This window comes from Tetrahymena thermophila, assembly GCF_000189635.1.
Source record: "Tetrahymena thermophila SB210 genomic scaffold scf_8254686, whole genome shotgun sequence".
Taxonomy (NCBI): Eukaryota; Ciliophora; class Oligohymenophorea; order Hymenostomatida; family Tetrahymenidae; genus Tetrahymena; species Tetrahymena thermophila.
In genome coordinates this window covers 417,048-437,113 of record NW_002476452.1, presented here as the reverse complement: position 1 = coordinate 437,113, position 20,066 = coordinate 417,048, and the positions used below count along the sequence as shown (strand labels likewise).

Sequence of the window (20,066 nt, the reverse complement as noted above, 5' to 3'; positions counted from 1 at the left end):
TATAAAAATAATTTTCCTTTATTTAAAAATAAAAAATTTAATATAAAAAATAAATAAATTATTTATTCAAACATTAAATTAATTATGAAGATTGGATTTCTTTATTTGATGGAATGTATATTTTTTGTTGTGTTAATTGATTTCTTCCTCTTATTTTTTTCTTCTTGTTAATGTAATAGTTGAGGAATTAAATCTAAATTACTATCCATTAATAATTGAAGCTTATTCTATAACTAAATTGCATAAGTTTTTTTCAATTCACTATGAACTTCTTACAATAATTTTATATTTATGTTTTACTTAATTATTTATTGTGTTATTTGTTTTTTATCGATCTATTATTGTTGATTTTATTTAACTCTATTTTACTCTTTGTAAAATAGATTTGTGCTGAATACATATTTTTTGCAGAGATACCTGCCAAATAAAATGTTTTGATATAATCAATATTTATAGCTAAAATAATATTAATTTTTAAATTAAAATATTACCGACTACTTAATTAAGTAATTGACATATAATTTTTTTTAAGAATAAAGATATATAGCTGTTCCTGCATTTAAAATAATTTTTATATTAATAATGAATATTTTTTTTTTAAATCTTATTTACAAATTTCTTTCAAAAAATTTAAAAATAGTTTTTCTGTCTAAATTTTTATTATGATATAGATATTTATAAAATTAATTAAATGAAATTAATACAAATTTTAAAACTATATTTTTTTAAAAGATAATGGTATTGATAATAATATACTTGAATGTAAATATCGTGACTTTTTTTGAGTCAAAAAGCTTGAGTTTCATTGAGAAAAAAATAATATAAATACATTAATAGAAATATTTTTAATAAAACACTTTTATTTTTTATCAGTTTAATTTAGAAAATCTATAGATATTCTAATTAAAAATAGAATAGAAGAAAAATTCATAATTTTTTATTAATTGATTTTCCTCACCCGTTAATATCTATTTTGAAAAAAATAAAAGTATTTTAAATGAATAAAATTTAGTATTTGATTTACTTCATAATATTAAATATATTTTATATATTTAGTTAACTTTCTTTAAAAACAAAATAAAATACTTTTATTTAAAAGCTTTTTTTCTTTCTAAAATCCTAAATTTTTTAAGTATGTTTGTTTATCATATTAAGAAATTTAGGTATTTTAAATTAAAAATTACACATAAACAAGTTTTTATTTTGATATAAATATTTTTAAAATATTACTCTATAGAATTAGGTTTGTGAAATTTTGTAAACTTTTAATTCTTTCTTAATAACTTCTATGTTTATATATTTATGAGAAAAAGTATCTTTTATAAATAAATATTAATTTAATAAAAATAAAGGATAATAAAAAATTATGAGTTATTACTACAATAAAGTTAATATTTTTAAGTTAAATTAACCTTAAATAAAATAAGAAATGAGATAAAGCAGTAATTATATGAGTTAATTTTAAAAGCCTACTTAAAATTTGTAAGAATATGCAATTAAAAACTCTGAAAAACCATAAAACAAAGTCACAGATACTTATCTTAGTGATAGATAACCTAGTTTTTAATATAGAACAAATAATTACGTTATCTCACATAATAATAGATAAAAAAGAACTCCTAATTATTAAGATTAAAAAAATGAGTTGTATTATAAATATTAAATGCAAGATAATTGTAAAATTGCTAATAAAGGGTAAATCCTTCAATATACTCCGAATTATAAAAATAGCTATGAAAATAATTTTAACTTATCAAATAATTATTAGAGGAACTTTAAATTAGATTCTAATAAATAAACAAAATATATGATAAGAACTTCACCTTCTTTTTTAACTTTAGAGTATAATAAAAAAAATCTTGAGAATAGTTAATATATCTAATAATAATAGAATTCAGCAAAATCTTAATAATAATATTAAAATAATTAAATAAATTAACATTTGCAGAATGAAAATCAAACTAACTGCTAAACTAACTAAAAGAATGTGGCAACTCAAAATATTTATAATCTAAGAACAATTACTAGTTCTTCAATTGCTAATAGAAATTTAAACTCTCCATAACCATAATACCAAAAAAGCATTAACTAAAATTCAGAATAATTGTAAAATGCATCTAAATTCGACCCTAATTCATAGATAGCTTAATAATAGGCACTGAATCAATTTATCAAATATAGATCTAATAGCTTACAAAATGCTAATAAAATTGTATAGGAAATTGGCTTCAATCAGTTTAATAATTAAAAATTAAATTATTCTTTTTAAAACTATCTAAATGAAGAGAAAATAAATTAGATTTTCATTTAAAAAAGTTAATAAATTTAAAATAATAATCAAAGTATAAGCAAAAATTTAGATTCAACATCTTTTAACTCAAATTCTGCTTAAAATAATATTAACAATAAAGATTAAACAAGAGATTCTGATTCATAAAGTTCTTCTAAAAGTTTGATCACTTCTTACAATTAATTTGAGTTAACCAGTTATGAGAAATCTGAATTAAGTAATTTAAAGAAGTATTAAATATTATCTTAAAATGTAAAATTAAGAGCTCGAGAAGACAGTTTAATAAAAGGTTATTAACAAACAATTATTAGCTCTTCAAATACTAATAAAATACAAAATAATGATTAACTTAAAATTTAAGAAAATAATTAGAAATTGGAAAAAAATAATGCAAATTGTGAAAGCTAAAACAAAATTTAAAATACTTAAAAAAGTTTGGCTGAAACTTAAAATAATTTATAGTAAAATTAAGTAAATTATATATCTGAGCACTTAGAGATTTCTATAAAAAACCATCTCCTTTAAAATTAATAAAAATCTAATTAGGATAATTAAAAACAACAATAACTTGATAATGAAAGTTAGACCTAAAATTCAACTTCTCAATAAAATCATTTGAGTTCAAGAGATAGAAGAATGGTTGAAAGAAACAATCAATATCATTTTGAATCAATATATTTAAATAAGAGCTAATATCTTGATAAAATAAAAATAGGTCTACCAAATATTGGTTTAAAATGCTACATTAATTCTACAATTTAAACGCTAAGGTAAGTTTACTATTTTGATTAAAAAATATTTGAAAACCCTGGCTTTTCTAAAGATTTTTTACAACTATTTCAATGCATGGAAGAAAGAAATACTAAAAAAATTTAATTTTGGATTTAAAAAATAGCTGAAAAATCTAAATAAAATCAGGAGCATACTTATAGTGGAGATACCTATATGTGTATTTATGATTTTCTTTATGAAATAAAAAAATCTCTACCTGATAATTAAAAATAATAATTTGATGATTTGTTTTCGCGTAATTATAAAGACAAATTAAAGTGTGGTAAATGTGAAAGGTAAAAAATTCCAAATACTAGTTAATTTATAACCTGTTTAGATTATTAAGAATTTGGATACGAATGCAGTAAATTAGATGATGCCTTTTAAGATAATAGTGATTTAGATTTGTTTAAACAGATAAACAGTGATGATCTTATTTGCCCTATATGTAGAGATTAATTGCAGTCAATCAGAAAATACAAATATGCACCTAAGTTTATGCTAATTAGATTACTATCTTTTATTCCAAAAGAATAATGTCTATATATCTTAGATAAATAATTCGAATTTTTAGTAAACTAAAAAACAACTTAAAAATATGAAATAGTTGGATTCTGTAGTTATTATGGTCATTACTATACTTATACTGCAAAATACAATAATAAGTGGATTGAATTTAATGATTAAAATTCTAGCGAAGTAAGACCAGATTGTTCTAAAGCAATATACTTTTTATTGAAAAGAATATGAGATAAACTAAATAACTAATAAAGTCAAAGAATACTTTAAAATATTTTTTTGTTTTAAATTTTATAAATTTATATATTTTTTTTAAGATAGTCTTTTTTATAATAATTTGAATATTTAAATTTTATGTTACTATTGAAAATAATATTATTTTTTAGATAATAAATATTATTATATTTATAGAATTTAAAAAACCTAAGAATTCATCATTAAAGCAAGTTAAAATTTCAATTTTAATTAGTGATTAATAGGGATCGACCGTATAAATTTCATGATACGGTATACGGCTGAATAATTTTTAAAAAAATTCGGTATATTATATGGCCGAATGATAAAAATGGTCATATGGTCAATCCCTAGTGATTAATAATGAAGTTATGACTTAAGTAATTATTATTATTATTAAACATAATATAAATCTATTAATTAGAATATTCATATTATTTCAGGGATAAAAGAGTTTTAGTTTTATAATTAATTTTTAAAAAATAAAAGTGTTTTATTTTAATAATTAATTAGAATATAAACAAAAAATACTTCCTTTTCCTTCACAAAATAAAGTTTTTATTAAATCAGAAATATTATGAATAGCTTAAAGGGGAAAATAATAGTAATTAATCATTTTATGTATTTCCTAGCAATATCTGTTTTTAATTATACATTTTTAGATTTATTTTTTTAGATTGCTCATCTATTCTCTACGAAATAATTCTAAAAAGCTTATTAATTTTATCAATTGAATAATTGTTTAATCATTCACAAAATTGTTTGAAATGAGTAAAGTAGCTATCTTTTATCGCGAATCAAATTATTTTTAATTATTTTTTTCAATGCTTCTTAGATGAAGATATGGATTACTAATAAGAGCATTAATTTATATTATTTTAAATTGAAATAGTATTATCTTTATAAATTGAGTATAAAACTCTTTAATTTATTTAGTACAAATACATTAAAATAGTATATTTTGTTAATTTGTTTTGACTATAAAAATAAATTTGCATTATTTTTAATCATTATAAAAGGAAAATATTTTAATTGACCATGATAAATCTTTAAAATTAAATAAGATAATATTCGAATGGGATAGCAAAATAACAAAAATTATTATTCAGTAAAAAATAAAAAAACACAGTGAATAATCTAGTATATTAATTATTTTTATTTTTGTTTATAATATTGAATAGGATTATGACTAGTTCACTCTAAGCCTCCAACTGCTTTTTTAAAGACTCTCACAATAAGAACTGGAGAATTTGTATTATAAATATCTTTGATATCTTATAAAGTCTTATCAAGGTTATCTAAAGCTTCCTGATTACATTTAAAGGTCATATCTTTAATAGGTATGTTACAAGCGATTGCAGCCTATTTTAAAGTTGTAGAGGAAGGAAAGTCTTTAATAGCCTTTTAGCCTTAGTGTTAGCCTTCTAATTATATAAACATAACCTTTATGCTCATTTTATTTGATTTATTTTAGTTAATATTTGAGTGATTATTTGGATTTTTTAATTTTTTTTAATAATTATCTTTATTATTGGATTTGCTCGTTTTTATTTATAGTACTGATTTTAATCAAAAAATATTGCAATTTACCTTAGGGGTTAGTTATTTAGGATTTAATTAAAATAAAAAAATGTTATTAATTAATTTGTTAATATTCTAATAGGTTTTATTCTTATTAAAAGGCGGGTAAAAAATGTAATGTTTAATAAAATATATTAATTAAACAAAATAAAAACATAAATAAAATGGCTAATATAACTTTGAGCTAATAGATTTGCAAATTTTTTTCTAGATAGTTTAAAGGTACCATGCCTGAAAAGGAACTATTTATTACATATTAATCATATGAAACCGGCTATAAGAGAAGCTAATGACAATGTCTCAGAGGTAGTAAAGAATCTAGTTAAGAATGACATGATCAATCTGTAGTAGAAGAGAAAGACATTTAGAAAATATAGCACTTCATGGATAAACTATTAACTAGATTAATATAATGACTAAAAAATTATTAAATTTATTTAGGCATTTAAGCCTTTTTTTATTTATTTTTAAATAAAATTTATGATTTTAAATCAGCTCACTCATTTTAATAATAGTTTTTTTAATTATAATTTTACATTTTAAATTTATTTTATTTAAGTTGAAATCAAATAATAATATTAAAATTTACTTATTTTAAGTGAAGCTTTTAAAAATTTCAAGATTCAAAATTAATTTATAAAGCAAACTAAATTCTTCTTTTTTTCTTAAGAATATTTAAGAAAATAGGGAAATGTCAATTTGCTTATATCTATAATAAATTTTTTATTCATTCATGATTGGCAAACAGTAGCTTTTATTTTAAAATGAGTTTGATTTTTAAAAAGTATTCATATTAATAAAACAAATAAATTTATAAAATATTTTCATGAGTTTTGGTAATTAGAAGTAAAGGATTATTTTAAACAAAAAAGTTAATATACACAAAATCAAAAGTTGAGTAACTTCTTTTTACATCAAGCACAATCATAATTATTTTTCAAAAAAATTATCTTAAATTAATTTCTAATTTTCTAAAAACTAAAAATCTATCAAAAAAAATTCTTTTTTAATTTAAAATGATATCTTATTCAATAACAAATTGATTATTTTTAATTTAATCATCTAATTTATTTGTTTATTTAATTTTAAAATGGAAAATGAAAATAAAAAATACAATGTAGTTGTTCATGAAAATTTACAAAAATAAAAATCTCTTAATTTCCTCATTTATCATTAATATATAGTAAATAATTAATATTATTATTATTGTTAATATTAAAATTTTCTATTTTCTACCCATATGAATCATTAAAGCGATACCATTAATCATCATATTTTGCAGTGTAAGTATAGTGACTATTAGATAACTCACTACAACCAATTAAATTATAACAAAAGGATTAAGATTAATCTTCTATTTTTGTATTTAATTGTGAATAATTTGTTTATTTCTGAGCTTTTTTTTTATTATTTCGCTGATTACTTATTTCTTATTTTATTACTTTAAAAATCAAGAATTTAGGAGCAGATATAATCGCTCTAAAAGGTTTAAGAGTAGGTTGATTACAAGTCGAGCAATTGTATTTACATTCACTATCCTAATAAAGAGATTGAGGTTCAATAATCGCTGAGTTTAATGAAAAATCTTCTATCCCAATAATTTCTTCTTAAATATGGCAATATTAAACTTCCTTAGATTCCTCATACTTTTTACAATTATTACAGAAAACTCCATCTTCAAAAATAGCTTAGAAGCTTTTTTAAAACTATTCTATGCCTTTTTTATTAGTTATTTCTGAATAGATTTTTCTAAGCAAGTTTATAAGGCACTAATATGCATCTCCTCCATTTTCTAGATGTATTTAGTAATTTTACATTATATCAAATACAAAGTTTAGATATTTTGTTTTGTGATTACAATTGGTGCTTTAAAATAAAATTTTGAGAGTTTCACAAAATATAGTATCAGGAAGAGAGTCACTACTAATACAACTGATTTGTCTTATCGTTTGCAAAGCAGTATTTAAGTAGCATGTATTACCTAAATTTTGGAATCCTACAGTCACTTTGTTGTATTCTTTTTTGCTTTCTTCTTCATATTCCCCCTCTATTTCTTTATCTGTTATCTTATTCGGCGATTGATTTTCTATTAATTTGTGTTTAGGTTGATTTTTAAAACCATTGGAGGTTTTTTTATTTTTGCTAGAATTCTTTTAATTTTATTTTTAGTATTCATTTTTATTTTTACTCATTCTTTGTTTAATTTTTGAGTATTTTTTACATAAAATATTTATCAAATATCTTAAAGGGAGCAATTTAAAAATAAGTAATTTCAAATAGGTTATCAACAATATTTGTAAAATAAAACACTTTTAATAAAAATATTTATTTTTTAGTTATAGACAATGTCAAAATATAAAATACTTTTATTTTTGTTTTAGAATATTAACTAAATTGATCAATTAATAATGGTTGCTTTTATCAAAAAAGTATTTATCAAGATCAGTTTTAGAAAAAGTATTGGATTAATTAATTATTCAAAAAGAAAAAAATATTCAATAATCTCATTTGAAAAAAATTAAAGAATTTATAAATAAACACATTCAATTCTAATTTATTAATATAGATATTTTTTAGAAATTATTTCAATACTACTCAAAAGTTATCTATTTCAAATAAATATTACATTATGTAAATGTATATAGAGTAATTTTTTATCAAATCTTGTCTTAATTTCAATAAGATATAATGAGGGAGAATCACATTTTTTTGTAAAGTTGATATATTGAGTACCTTAAATTTAATTTATATACTTAATAAGTTATTGAATCATTATAAGTTATCCAAATATTATTTTATTTAGCTGTATAAGTATAATGAACACCATCGTAATTACAATACCCTATTAATTAATAACTTATTTTATCAAATTTAATTCTTTATTACTTTTTCCCAAGCTTGAATGATGATTTAGGCAGCTTTACTATCAGAAATTAAGGAAAGAAAGCAATACTTCTTAAAGTTTTCAATTTAGATTTTTAATTGCATTGATTACAGTAAGATTGTTGTGTATAAATTCTCTTATAAACTGACTCTATTCTATATTTAGGAAAATTTTGCAAATCTAAGCTTGAATCAGGTTCATTCATATATGGAATATCTGTAGAATCCATCAAATATTTTTTACATTTTTTACAATATAAGCCATCTTAAAATATTATTGTAAATATTTGTTAAAATTGTGTTAGTTTATACTCATTAATATTATTTTATTTGTATTCATTCGTCTCATTTATAATTTTAGAGAGATAATTAAAGGCAGTCAAATAAGAATCTCCTCCTTTTTACTCATGAGTTTACTTTTAATTTGAAATACTGATAAAGTCATTTAATAACTATCTGTTAACATAACCTTTACTAAGACCTTAAAAGAATTCTTTTAAATTTTAGGCAAAATAAGATCTTTACTCCAAAAACTACTCATTTTCTTCATAAATCTATCTCAGCATTTGGAGGGCAGAATTGATATAGCAGGTGTTCCCTAGATTTTATATGCCATAATAAGTTTAAATTTCTCTATTTTTGTCTTAAAATTTTTAATCTTATTTATTGCGATTTAAATCCTATTCTTAGATATTAAATCTATCCTAATCTGAAATTTAAAGCTTCTTATTAATTTGTTTCTTTTAGGAGTAAGAATTTATTTATTATATTCTGTTTTCATTTTGATTATTATTTTTATCTTAATTTGAGTAATTATATCTTTCTTATATTTGTTTGTCATTCTCTTTTACAAATTTTTGATTTTTTTAGTTTTTACTATTTTATGAATTATTTTCCTTTTTATTAAAACTTTTTTATTTATCTTCCATTCCATTTGGTTTATTATCTAAATCTTTTAAATCTTTGTTATTATTATTATAGTTAGTATTTTTAAGTTCTTATTTATAAACAATCCTATTATTAAATTATTAATTATTATTTGACATTTAGGGGTAAATATTATTTTTCTAATTATATTAGCTCCTTTTTAAATCTGAATTATCTTATATTGCTTGATTATTTTCTTTTTTAGTTTTTATATTCCTTTAATCATTAAATTCGTTATTTTAATTATTATTTTAATCTAAATTTTACTCTTCGTTTTTAGTTTTATAAAACCAGGGGCAACAACATGCCAGTAATTATTACATTTATTTGTTTTAGTTTTAATTTTTTTTGATAATTTATGTTTTGAATCAATAATAATGAATCTATTTTTTATAAGAAAGTAAGTATTCAAAGTTTTTTAATTGTATTTAAAATAATTATAGAAAACAGACTTATTATTATTATTTATAAGTAAAATTAAAAGTAATAAAGTGATAAAAGTATTTTATTTTTACCAAATTAAGATTATTAAAAATAAAATAACAAATTCAAATAATGTATTTATAAATCAAAGATCAAATTAATTAAAGTTGGTATTTATGTATATTCTAATTATTTTTATATTTATGAGAATGTATCTGATTAATACATAAAATTCATACAATAATTAAGTTCAAATTAAAATTTGTTATTATAAAAAATTATTTATTTATTTATTTTGTCTTTTTTATTGCTACTATTTAATCTATTTATTATGTTGAACCATTCATTCATTAGTTCATTTAAAACCCTCATTAATAGTAAATAGTATATTCTTTGAAATCCTTTTTACTCAATTTAAACTCTCCTGTCATTAAATTGTATCCAAACATCATCATAGTTAGCAGTATATGTATAATGGCTGCCTGTATAACTACAGTAACCTATAATTTTATAAGGGTGAGCACTCCCTTGAAGGAATATCTCTTTTTTACATTAAGATTGGCTTAGATTTTGTAAATTTTATTCTGAAAATTTAACAACTATGAACTGCGGGAGATTTTTAATGACTTTGTTTGTCTTAAATTTTGTTTAAGAGTTGCAATTTTAACAAAAATTTATCATTTCACTCTCTTATTAGATAGATTATAATTTATGAAGATCATTAAAGTTATGAATATCAATGCTGAAATTTTTTTCTTCAATTATTTCTATTTAATTCTTTTCTTTTTATCAAAATTAATGGCATTATTAACATTAATAACCATCTAATGACACAATCGATATATGCCTTTCAAAATTATTTAGCACATTTTTTTATCCTAAGGCAAAGCATCTTTTATTAATATCACTATTAATGGTCCTTAAAAATGTAAATAATATTTAATAGCTATCACCTCCTTTAAGTTCATGAATCTAATGTTATTAAGATATTGAGTGAAGTTTTTTAAGCTATTCTTCTACTTACTCACTTTCATCAATCATTTTAAAAAGCTATTTAAGCTAATTTGCTAACCATGATTATTACTAATCTAAAAAATTAGAGTTAATAATATTGATTTATCTCAACAGCTAGAGAGCTGCATTTATGTAGCAAGTATTTCCTAAATTTATAAAGCCCTTCCATAAAATCTACTTTTTTTTCTTTTATCTTCTCTAAAAATAGATCAATGATAAAAAAGCAAAAGTTATATAAAAATGTTATGGTTTTAAAAAATTTCTTATAAAATTATAAATAGATAGAACCATTTTGATTTATGCTTTCTGATTTAGTATAACACTCTATGATTATATCTTAAAAAGCTTTATAATTTTTGTTATTTCAATCAAAAAAAAGACTTAAGACTATTAATGATTTCATAAATGATTTGTTAGAATATTACTTAAAAAGAAAGATACAATAAATAAAAGATAAAAGCCCAAAATTTATAGTTGATCAATTGAATTTTTAGCAGTAAATTAAATACTATCTATATAGATTTAAATTTTCTTGAATACAAATATTTTTGGGTTATAAAAATAACTTACAAAAAGTTAACAAATAAGTTATAAATTCTGTTAAATTAGCTTAAATGTGTAAATTATAGAGCCCTGAGAATGTATAAATGTAATTACTTAGAATATTTTTATAATTTAAAGATAAGAATATTTAAAATGTTAGAGATAAGTAGAAAAAAAGAGAAGTTTGCACAGCATTCATTTAATTTAGGGTATTTTAATGACGCAGTTAAGAAAAATACATAATTAATTAAACAAAAAATTAATAAAAGTCTTTTATTATCTAAATTTAATCTTCTATTACAAAACTTATTCTATTTTAATTACAAATAAATAAAATAATTAAAATAAATATTTTCTTTTTAAATGTATAAAATTTGACAAAGTGTTTAATTTATTGAGTCGCCAAAATATTTTGATAAAGATATTCTATATTATTGCATTACTAAAAGAAAACATTTATTTTTATTTAAAAATATATACAATTCTTCTGTAAATATATCCTAAAATATTTAGATTTTTTTGTAAATAAATTCAGTAATACTCAAAAAATATTAAAATTATTTTATTTTTAATTATTCTATTTAATTATTATGGCATTACCATCACCAAGTATACTAAGTATTTAGTAATAATAAAAATAAATTGTATTTCAAAATTATTAGAAACTACCAAAACTTTTAATATATTGCTTTTAAGAATTCTTCAAATTTCAAATACATCTTTAAAAAAAATTAAGAATAATTATCAAAAAATTAATCAATAAAAAATTTAAGAAAAACAAATGGAAGTTTAAAATATTGTTTAACAAGAATTTCTTAAGTGCATTACTCATTAGTGTGAAATAGAAGGCAGCTCTTTCAGTGTTGAGGAAAATAAAAAAGATCCAACAAAGCTTAATGTCCTCATTTATGGTGAAAGTAATACAATTCACTAAAATGGAATTTACAAAGCTGAATTCTAATTTACTAAAGATTTTCCAGAGGTTAGACCTGAAGGAAAGTTTATTTCGCCATTACCTTACCATAGTAATATAGATGAAAATGGTAAAATTTGTTTAGATTACTATAATGATTGGGATTCTTCTACGTATAATAAAAAATCTTTTGTCATTCTCATAGAAAATTTGTGCACACTCATTCATAATTAAAACAATGAAAGTTGTTTGAGATATAGTATAGGTAAAGAAGAATAAAGTAATAAATAGTAATATATTTAAAATGTATAAAAGTAAGCATTAGTTTGTAGGTAAGCATTTTTAGATGGATGAAAATATTAAATATTAATATTTAGTATTCAAATAAATATATTATATATGCCATCTTTATGCTGAAGAATTTTTAAAGAAATTTATTACAACTAACCCATTTAAATTTTAGTTCATAATAATTCATTTTATTTTTAATACAAATTAATTAAATAATATTAAACTTCATACTAAATAAGTGAAATAATTTTTATTTATTTTGCAATAAGAATAATAATTTATGATTACCATATTTTATGTGAAAAGAAATTAATTTATTTTATAAATATAAATTAATTTGAATAAAAACAGTTTATATTATTTTATATAAAATTTCATAATACTTTAGATTTTATCGATTGGTATGTTTTACTATTTTTCTTTAATCATTTAAATAAATAAAATATTTTGATAAATTTAATTGCGATAATGAGAAATTTCTGTCTAATATAAAATAAAAAAAATTTTGTAACCGTTTAAGTAATATAAATATACAAATGAATTGTAAATTTTTTAGTTTAAAATGATTCTAAAAATTATTATATTCATTTTGAAAATTATTTTAAAATACTTTAATATTTTATTTTAAGTGCATAAGTTTTAAAATAGCTTTAGTTTTAAAAACAATTAAAACTATTAATCATTTTAAGAATCTACTAAATATTTGTTAAAAACTTGTTTGTTTCTTTAGTGACTGATCTTAGAATTTTTAAGCTTTTCTTCTATAATAGGAAGGATTTTCTTAAACTCTAATATTGATAAGTAAGATACTATTTAAGATTATATAAAATAGATCAATTTTAGAATACTAATCAAAAATCTTTCTTTTTTTTTAATTTAATTAGAATATTTCACTATTCTTCAAAAATAAAAGTGTTTTTTATTATTTTAAATTAAAAGTGTTTTATTCATAAAAATAAAAATACTCTATTTATTACTCTATTCTCTAAGATAAACCCCCTAGGGTTTAAAGTCCGAAAATTAAATTTTTTGGATAATATATGGGTTTAAATTATAAAACTTTCTTAATTAAATAATTATAAAAAATATTTTATTTCAATTTAATTATATTTTTACTCAAAATAAATGTTAAAATCATTTTTATTGATTTTTTGATATTCTTAGTTAAGCATCCTACATTTTACTAAATAAAATAAAATGAATCTAGAAAGCAATTAATGAATAATTTTAATACATAATCTATGTTAAAATGCAGAAAAAATAGTTCTACTTTTTAATTTTACGAACTTGATTTTGAAAATATTATTTTTTAATTTTAGATTAATTTTGAAAGTATTTAAAAGTTTACTCAAACAACGCTTGTTTAATTATTACATATAAAAATAATTTTCAGATTCATTCAAAAATTAAAAATTTAATTTAAAAATATATATTATTATTTATTTAAATATTAAATTAATAATTATTCTTAAATATATATATGAAGATTGAATTTCTTAAATAGATGAATATTTTTTTTATTTTTGTTGTTTTTATTAATTTATTTCTTCCTCTTATTTTTTTTCTACTTGCTTATGTAATAGTTGATAAATCAAATCGTAATTAATATCCAAAATAATTATTGAGTCTTACTCTACTATTTAATTGCTTAAGCTTTTTTCAGCTCACTTTAAAATTCTTACAATAAATATATATTTATGCTTTACTTAATTATTCTTATTGTCTTATTTGTTTTATAACAATCAATTATTGTTGATCTTATTTCACTTTATTAATACTTTATGTAAAAAAGAATTAAGCTGAATACACTTTTTTGGCTGAGATATATGTTAAATAAAATGTATTTATATAATAAATATTTACAGCTTAAATAATATTAATTTTTAAATTCAAATATTAACGACTACTTAATTAAATAATTAGCAGATAAAATTTTCTTTAAATAAGCAATTTAAATAAGAAATTATTAAAATTTAAATCCCAAAAGAGTTAAGAATAATGATATAAGGATATCTTGAAATAGACTAATCAGTAAAGGAGATATTTAAATCTTTATAGAAAGTAGATCTTGATTAATATCCTCATATAAATACCCTGTATAACATTTAAAAAATATTTCAGAAGCATGGAAATCTTAAATCTAATCTTAAAGGTAAATTAGATACTAACTGGAGTAAAAATTAAAAATTGTGTACCATTTTAGAAATAATTTGAAGCTTAGTCTTCCAGGAAGCGCTCAGGATAAAGAAATAAACACCAGATCATAATATTTTATAACAATTTCTAACATTCTCAATTCAACCAGTTTAATAGTAACCAATTTTTTCAAATTTACACGTATTTCTATGATAGATTACCTTATTTTCAAATTTTTAAAAAATCCTACATAAGAATTTTTCGTATTTGTATTAGCTTTTATTTTTTAAAGTGATTACTCTTTATAATTAGTGAATTTTTTAAAGAGTTATATTAAAATAATATTTTTTAAAATTGTGCTGATTCAAAAATCTTTAACAGTACTGATATCACATTATGCCATATTCTATGCATAAGTTGTTGAGAGATTTTTGGAGAAAGAATAAAATAAACGAAGAAAGCAAGCAATGAGGAATTTTTTATCAAAATATAGAGTCATATCTAATACTTTTCATATTTTGACACTTTAAGCAACATACTTTCAGCCATAAACTCGATTTTTATTGTTAATTATACTCATTTATTTTCGAACTAGATACTTAATTTTCACTGAAAGGTACATGATTAAGCAATCCTAAATCTTAGAACTTTTTAATGCATTCTTGAGGTGAATGCGATAAAGTGAGCTCTTAATCAATCTATAATATTGATTTTTAATACTAATCAACTCTCTGCATATCAATGTATTATTTTTGAATATAATTTATGTATAATTTAGCTCGTACCTTCTTGAAAGGATTACTTCTCTCCTTAAATAACCATCCCAAATATGGTTGTCTCTCAATTTTTATTATTTAAACTCTTATTGGTCTTGGTTTTTTTTAGTTCTTTTTAATATGGTTATTATTTTAAGATAGTCCCACTCTTTTTTTAAGTGATACTACTTTTACTTTTTTTTCTTCTGTTTTTTCTTTAATTAAGAAATCTAATTTTCAATTTTTTTAAATCTAAACCATTTCTTAAAAAAACAAACTCAGACTTCACTTTTCCTATTTCAACAGAGCTCTAAGTAATATATGCTTTATGTAAATAAACTGATTCCTCAATAGATTTGAAAAGCTCTATAAAAAGCAAAATTCCCAGACTTTTAAGATGACCAAGACTGTGAAACTGCTCTAAAATATCAAATATCTCATTTATGGAATAAATAGAAAAGATAATTTTAAATGAGTAATTTGATATAAGTAATTGAATATAAAAATGGTGATGGAGTTATTCTGTATTATTGCATTATTAAAATAAGTCTATTAAAGTATAATAAAAATACAAAATATTATTTTATATAATTGTTTTAAATTAATTTTTAATGAAAAGAGGGTGAAAAAAATACAATTCACAAAAATGGAATTTACAAAGCTGAATGAATTCTAATTTATTAAATATTTTCCAAAGGTAAGACCTGAAGTTTATTTCACCACTACCTTACCAATGTAATATAGATGAAAATGGCAAATTTTCTTTAGATTACTATAACTATTGGAATTCTAGTAACTATAATAATAAAACTTTTGTCCTTCTCATAGAAAAAGTGTGCACATTCATTCATAATTAAAATCCTAATTCCTGTTTGAGATGTAGTATAGGTCAAGAATAAAAATTTGAACCAGAGTAATATATTTTAAATGTTTAAAAACAATTATAAATTTGTAGATAATAATTTATGGATGGATGGGGAAAATATTAAATATTAATACTTAGTATTCAAATGTTTATAAAATATAAATGTTATCTCTATGTTTCTTTGTTGAAGAATTTTTAAAGAAACTAATTACAATTCATTCATTTAAAATTTAATTCATAATAATTCATTTTATTATTAGTATAAATTAATTAAATAATATTAAGCTTTAAACTAAATAAATGAAATAGCTTACTACAAAGGGTTACTAAAAATATTTTTATTTCTTTAGTGATTGGTCTTAAAATTACAATATAACAGATTTTCTTAATCTCTAATCTTGATAAGTAAGGCACTATTCAAATTTTAAAAAATAGATCAATTTTAGAATATCTATCAAAAACCTTTCTTTTTATTAATTAGAATATTTCACTTTGTTTCAAAAAATAAAGTATTTTTTGAAAAGTCTTTTATTTATAAAAATATGAATACTCTATTACTATATTCCCTTCAATAAACCCCCTCAGGTTTAAGGTCTAAAAATTAAATTTTTTGGATATTAAAAAATACTTACTAAATTGGGAACTAACTACTTTTTTATATTATATCTGAGGCAATAGAGTAGCATGTATTATAATTTACTAATTTCAATAAAGTTCTCCTTATAAAATCAAAATACCTTTTCATAAGCTTAAAACTCATTCTATTAATTAGTTGAAATAAGTTTAATTTAATAAACAATTTAAAAATCTATAATAGATTGAATAATAAATAAATTTTTTTTTCAAAATTCTTATAAATTTGAATAATAATATTTTTTTGTTTATGATTGAAGATTATTTTTAAGATATTAATAAAATCAAGAATAAATAAATTGTAAAATATAATTTTAGTTATTAATTTTATATTTCATGAAAAAATAAACTTAAAAATCATTAAATTGAATAAATTGTAATTTATACATAAACTGAATAGTTGTAAATAGATAGGATTCACTTAAATTAAATTTAAATATCAGTATTAATTTATAAAGACTTAGTAATTTTTGATATCATATTATTAATTTTAATATTATTAGATTTATGTAAATATTTTTGGCTTAGAAAAAAAAAATTATACTTGTTTATACTTTGAATTAAATGTGGATAAATAGAAATTAGATCATTTTTTTTATTATTAAAATATTTCTTTATTAATGGTTTATTTTACATTTTGAAATTAATTAAAAGTAGAATTATATATTGATATCTTCTTTTATTGTATTTTTTTTATATTTTCTTGATTATTTTTACTGGAAGCTTTTATTTATTATTCATGGTAGAATAAATAGAGATTAATTTGAAAATACTGGCTAAGATCACAGATAGAAAGACTGATTGGTTGATTGATGATTAGTTATTAATTGATTGATTAATTGGACTGTTGATTAATAGAAGTGTGTTAATAAGTTAGTACTGGTCAATTTTAATATGATAACTCTAAGGGATTTAAATCATGTAGCTACTCGATTGGACTGTATTCTTAATCCCTAAATTTAAAACTAGCATCTTGAATATTGATTTCGTAGTCAGGTTTGCTGGTATTATTGGTTTTGAAGCAAGTAGAGAACTAGCATATTGTCGCTCTGGAGTCTTTTTCCTTCCCTTGTTTATTTGTATATTGTTAATTATAAAATTCCTACTATGGATCTTATCCAATACAAAATTCTAAGCACACATTATTTATTTATATTTAGACTCCATCCAATTTTTTATTAATTACAAGCTCCTTTCTAAGCTTAATTAAAGTTCCAAATTTAGAGTTTGTGTCTTTCAAAAATATTCTACCTTTTTCATAGTTAACTTTTAGTTCTGCATGAAAGCGGCTTACTGTTATATCATTAATTTTAATATCACATGAATTTTATCTTCCAAGAGTGAAAATAGTTTTTAATACTGAGCTATTTTTATTTTGATCAGAGCTGTATGTTTTGTTTAGATTTGCTTTATTTTCGTAGGTTTTTTATAAATTAAGTATTATCAGACCATTTAATGAAGTATTTTAAGAATTAGAAATTTCGAATATGACATAGTTATCAAATCTTTTCGTTTTCTTTTTCTTCTCTCTTTTCTTTTGATTTGTTAAATTTTCCCAGTCTGTTTTTTATTCCTCTTCTTCTTGGTCTTCATTTTACTCTTCTTCATCTCCTTCAGAGTTTTGGCTATTTTAATCATCTCCTTCATCCTCGCTGCTTTAAATGCTTTCATTTTCGTTGTTGTCATGTCCTTCAAATGGTGATTCATCTTAATCAGCAATGTTATCATCGTCTTCATTATCAATTTGCAAGATATTCTCTTGACTATTTTAACGCATAGAAATGACAGCTTAGTTTACATTTGAATCTTAGCGAGATCCAGTGCTGGCGGGATATATAATCTTAGTGCCTTCTTCCTCGTTCTATTCTTCCATTTGAAGAAGGAAGACTTTTTTGCCATTTATATTTATTTTCAATGGATAATTCTTCTTACAAAGCTCACATATCATTGCCTTGTGAGAATAATACTCGCAGTATTTACTGCTAAAGGAATCATTCAGCAACTATTTGCTCTTTACCCAAGTCTAAAGACATTTTAAGTGAACATATTTCATAGATCCTTAGCAACCACAAATACTTATAAGAGGATTATTATTGAAAGTATATTAAGTACTATAAAATGAATGGTTGTGGCAATTTTGATGTTCTTTGATATTAGACTAGTGCAAAGTAAAACTATGATCTTTATTCTCTAACTCATCATTTTGTTTTTAAAGAGATTATGAAAAAGAATCATTTAATTTTTCTTCATCTTCTGTTTAAAGACATATTTTACACTATCTCAAAGGCTCTCCTTGGTTATGACAGAGAGATTTTTTAGATCTTTTTGCGTTATTGCAACAATTTTAGTTGCAAGCTTATTTTTCAGTGTTTACTGCTACCTAATTTTCACAGTTATTATCAAAATAGCTTTAATCCAAATCATCGTTGCATTCTTCTGTTCCCTAATACTTGGAGCTAAGCATCATAGTCGTTGCCTTTTGCATAACTGTCCAATTATTTCCCTAACAGCCGTTCTAACAGCGCTGGCATTTTCCATTATTATTATTACTTATTTAGCTTAATTATTTTTAGCATGATTTATCAGACAATAATTTTGAATATTGCTGCTATTAATCAGAGCAATTTCCTATGATTAAAGTATTTTTCTTGGAATTACATCCACAATTGTAGTTGCTTCCTGCATCAAAAGAATTCCTAAACTTCTGCTGGTGATTAGAAAAATAAATATCTTTCACCTTCAAAAGCGTATTGCCAAATTTATAAACATCATTCACTTAAATTTCAATGCCATTTTAACGGTCAAGAGAGCTTAGATTTACCCATTTACTTAGAAAAGATCTCTCTTGCTTATCGTTACTTACAGAAATATTCTTATTAGGATTAAATAGCATTAATCCATCATCTTGATTTCTCCAAAATAAATGTCTTAGCTACTTAGGAAGAGTTTCTTACTTTAACAAGTCGTATTTTAATTCCTTATAGGTCCTAGCTTCATAATTGAAGAGCTCATTACTTTTTTTCGACCATATTTTGACTGCAATATAGATACCTGTCTCTTTTTGTGTAGTTTTTAATTCATTTTCTTGAAGATTTTAAATCTATTAGCAATTTCCCATAAACTATAAACTAAGGCAATATTTATTTGATTGAATGGTTGTAATTGCAACAAATCAAGCTCAAAAAGCTAAATCAAACAAATCTTAATTTAAATAATTGATTTTGCTATGCGAATTGCTGCGCCTATGAGTAATTTTACTTGGAAGCCAATATGTATTTACTTAAACTA

At 20.8% G+C, this 20,066-nt stretch overlaps 7 protein-coding genes across 7 annotated transcripts; 3 read left to right on the top strand and 4 right to left on the bottom strand. All coding sequences in view use genetic code 6, as the record gives it.

Moving 5' to 3' along the window:
- Positions 1–1,366: 1,366 nt before the first annotated feature.
- Positions 1,367–3,811, top strand: TTHERM_00450860 (ubiquitin carboxy-terminal hydrolase; the record flags this gene model as incomplete). The annotated part of the gene is made up of 1 exon (XM_001013382.2): positions 1,367–3,811. The coding sequence occupies one exon, from the start codon at positions 1,367–1,369 to the stop codon at positions 3,809–3,811; it is 2,445 nt and encodes an 814-aa protein (XP_001013382.2).
- Positions 3,812–5,008: 1,197 nt separating this feature from the next.
- Positions 5,009–5,269, bottom strand: TTHERM_00450850 (hypothetical protein; the record flags this gene model as incomplete). Its single annotated transcript, XM_001013381.3, has 1 exon — positions 5,009–5,269. One exon carries the CDS (start codon positions 5,267–5,269, stop codon positions 5,009–5,011), a length of 261 nt encoding a protein of 86 aa, XP_001013381.1.
- A 1,289-nt stretch (positions 5,270–6,558) lies between these two features.
- TTHERM_00450840 (ubiquitin carboxy-terminal hydrolase) lies at positions 6,559–7,587 on the bottom strand (the record flags this gene model as incomplete). Its single annotated transcript, XM_001013380.3, has 1 exon — positions 6,559–7,587. The coding sequence occupies one exon, from the start codon at positions 7,585–7,587 to the stop codon at positions 6,559–6,561; it is 1,029 nt and encodes a 342-aa protein (XP_001013380.1).
- Positions 7,588–8,094: 507 nt separating this feature from the next.
- TTHERM_00450830 (ubiquitin carboxy-terminal hydrolase) lies at positions 8,095–9,528 on the bottom strand (the record flags this gene model as incomplete). Its single annotated transcript, XM_001013379.2, has 1 exon — positions 8,095–9,528. The coding sequence occupies one exon, from the start codon at positions 9,526–9,528 to the stop codon at positions 8,095–8,097; it is 1,434 nt and encodes a 477-aa protein (XP_001013379.2).
- Positions 9,529–11,909: 2,381 nt separating this feature from the next.
- Positions 11,910–12,452, top strand: TTHERM_00450810 (ubiquitin-conjugating enzyme; the record flags this gene model as incomplete). The annotated part of the gene is made up of 1 exon (XM_001013377.2): positions 11,910–12,452. Exon 1 carries the CDS (start codon positions 11,967–11,969, stop codon positions 12,450–12,452), a length of 486 nt encoding a protein of 161 aa, XP_001013377.1. The 5' UTR covers positions 11,910–11,966.
- A 2,282-nt stretch (positions 12,453–14,734) lies between these two features.
- TTHERM_000450809 (transmembrane protein, putative) lies at positions 14,735–15,196 on the top strand (the record flags this gene model as incomplete). The annotated part of the gene is made up of 1 exon (XM_012796942.1): positions 14,735–15,196. The coding sequence occupies one exon, from the start codon at positions 14,735–14,737 to the stop codon at positions 15,194–15,196; it is 462 nt and encodes a 153-aa protein (XP_012652396.1).
- A 2,465-nt stretch (positions 15,197–17,661) lies between these two features.
- On the bottom strand, positions 17,662–19,896 carry TTHERM_00450800 (FHA domain protein; the record flags this gene model as incomplete). The annotated part of the gene is made up of 1 exon (XM_001013376.3): positions 17,662–19,896. The coding sequence occupies one exon, from the start codon at positions 19,894–19,896 to the stop codon at positions 17,662–17,664; it is 2,235 nt and encodes a 744-aa protein (XP_001013376.1).
- Between the last annotated feature and the right edge of the window lie 170 nt (positions 19,897–20,066).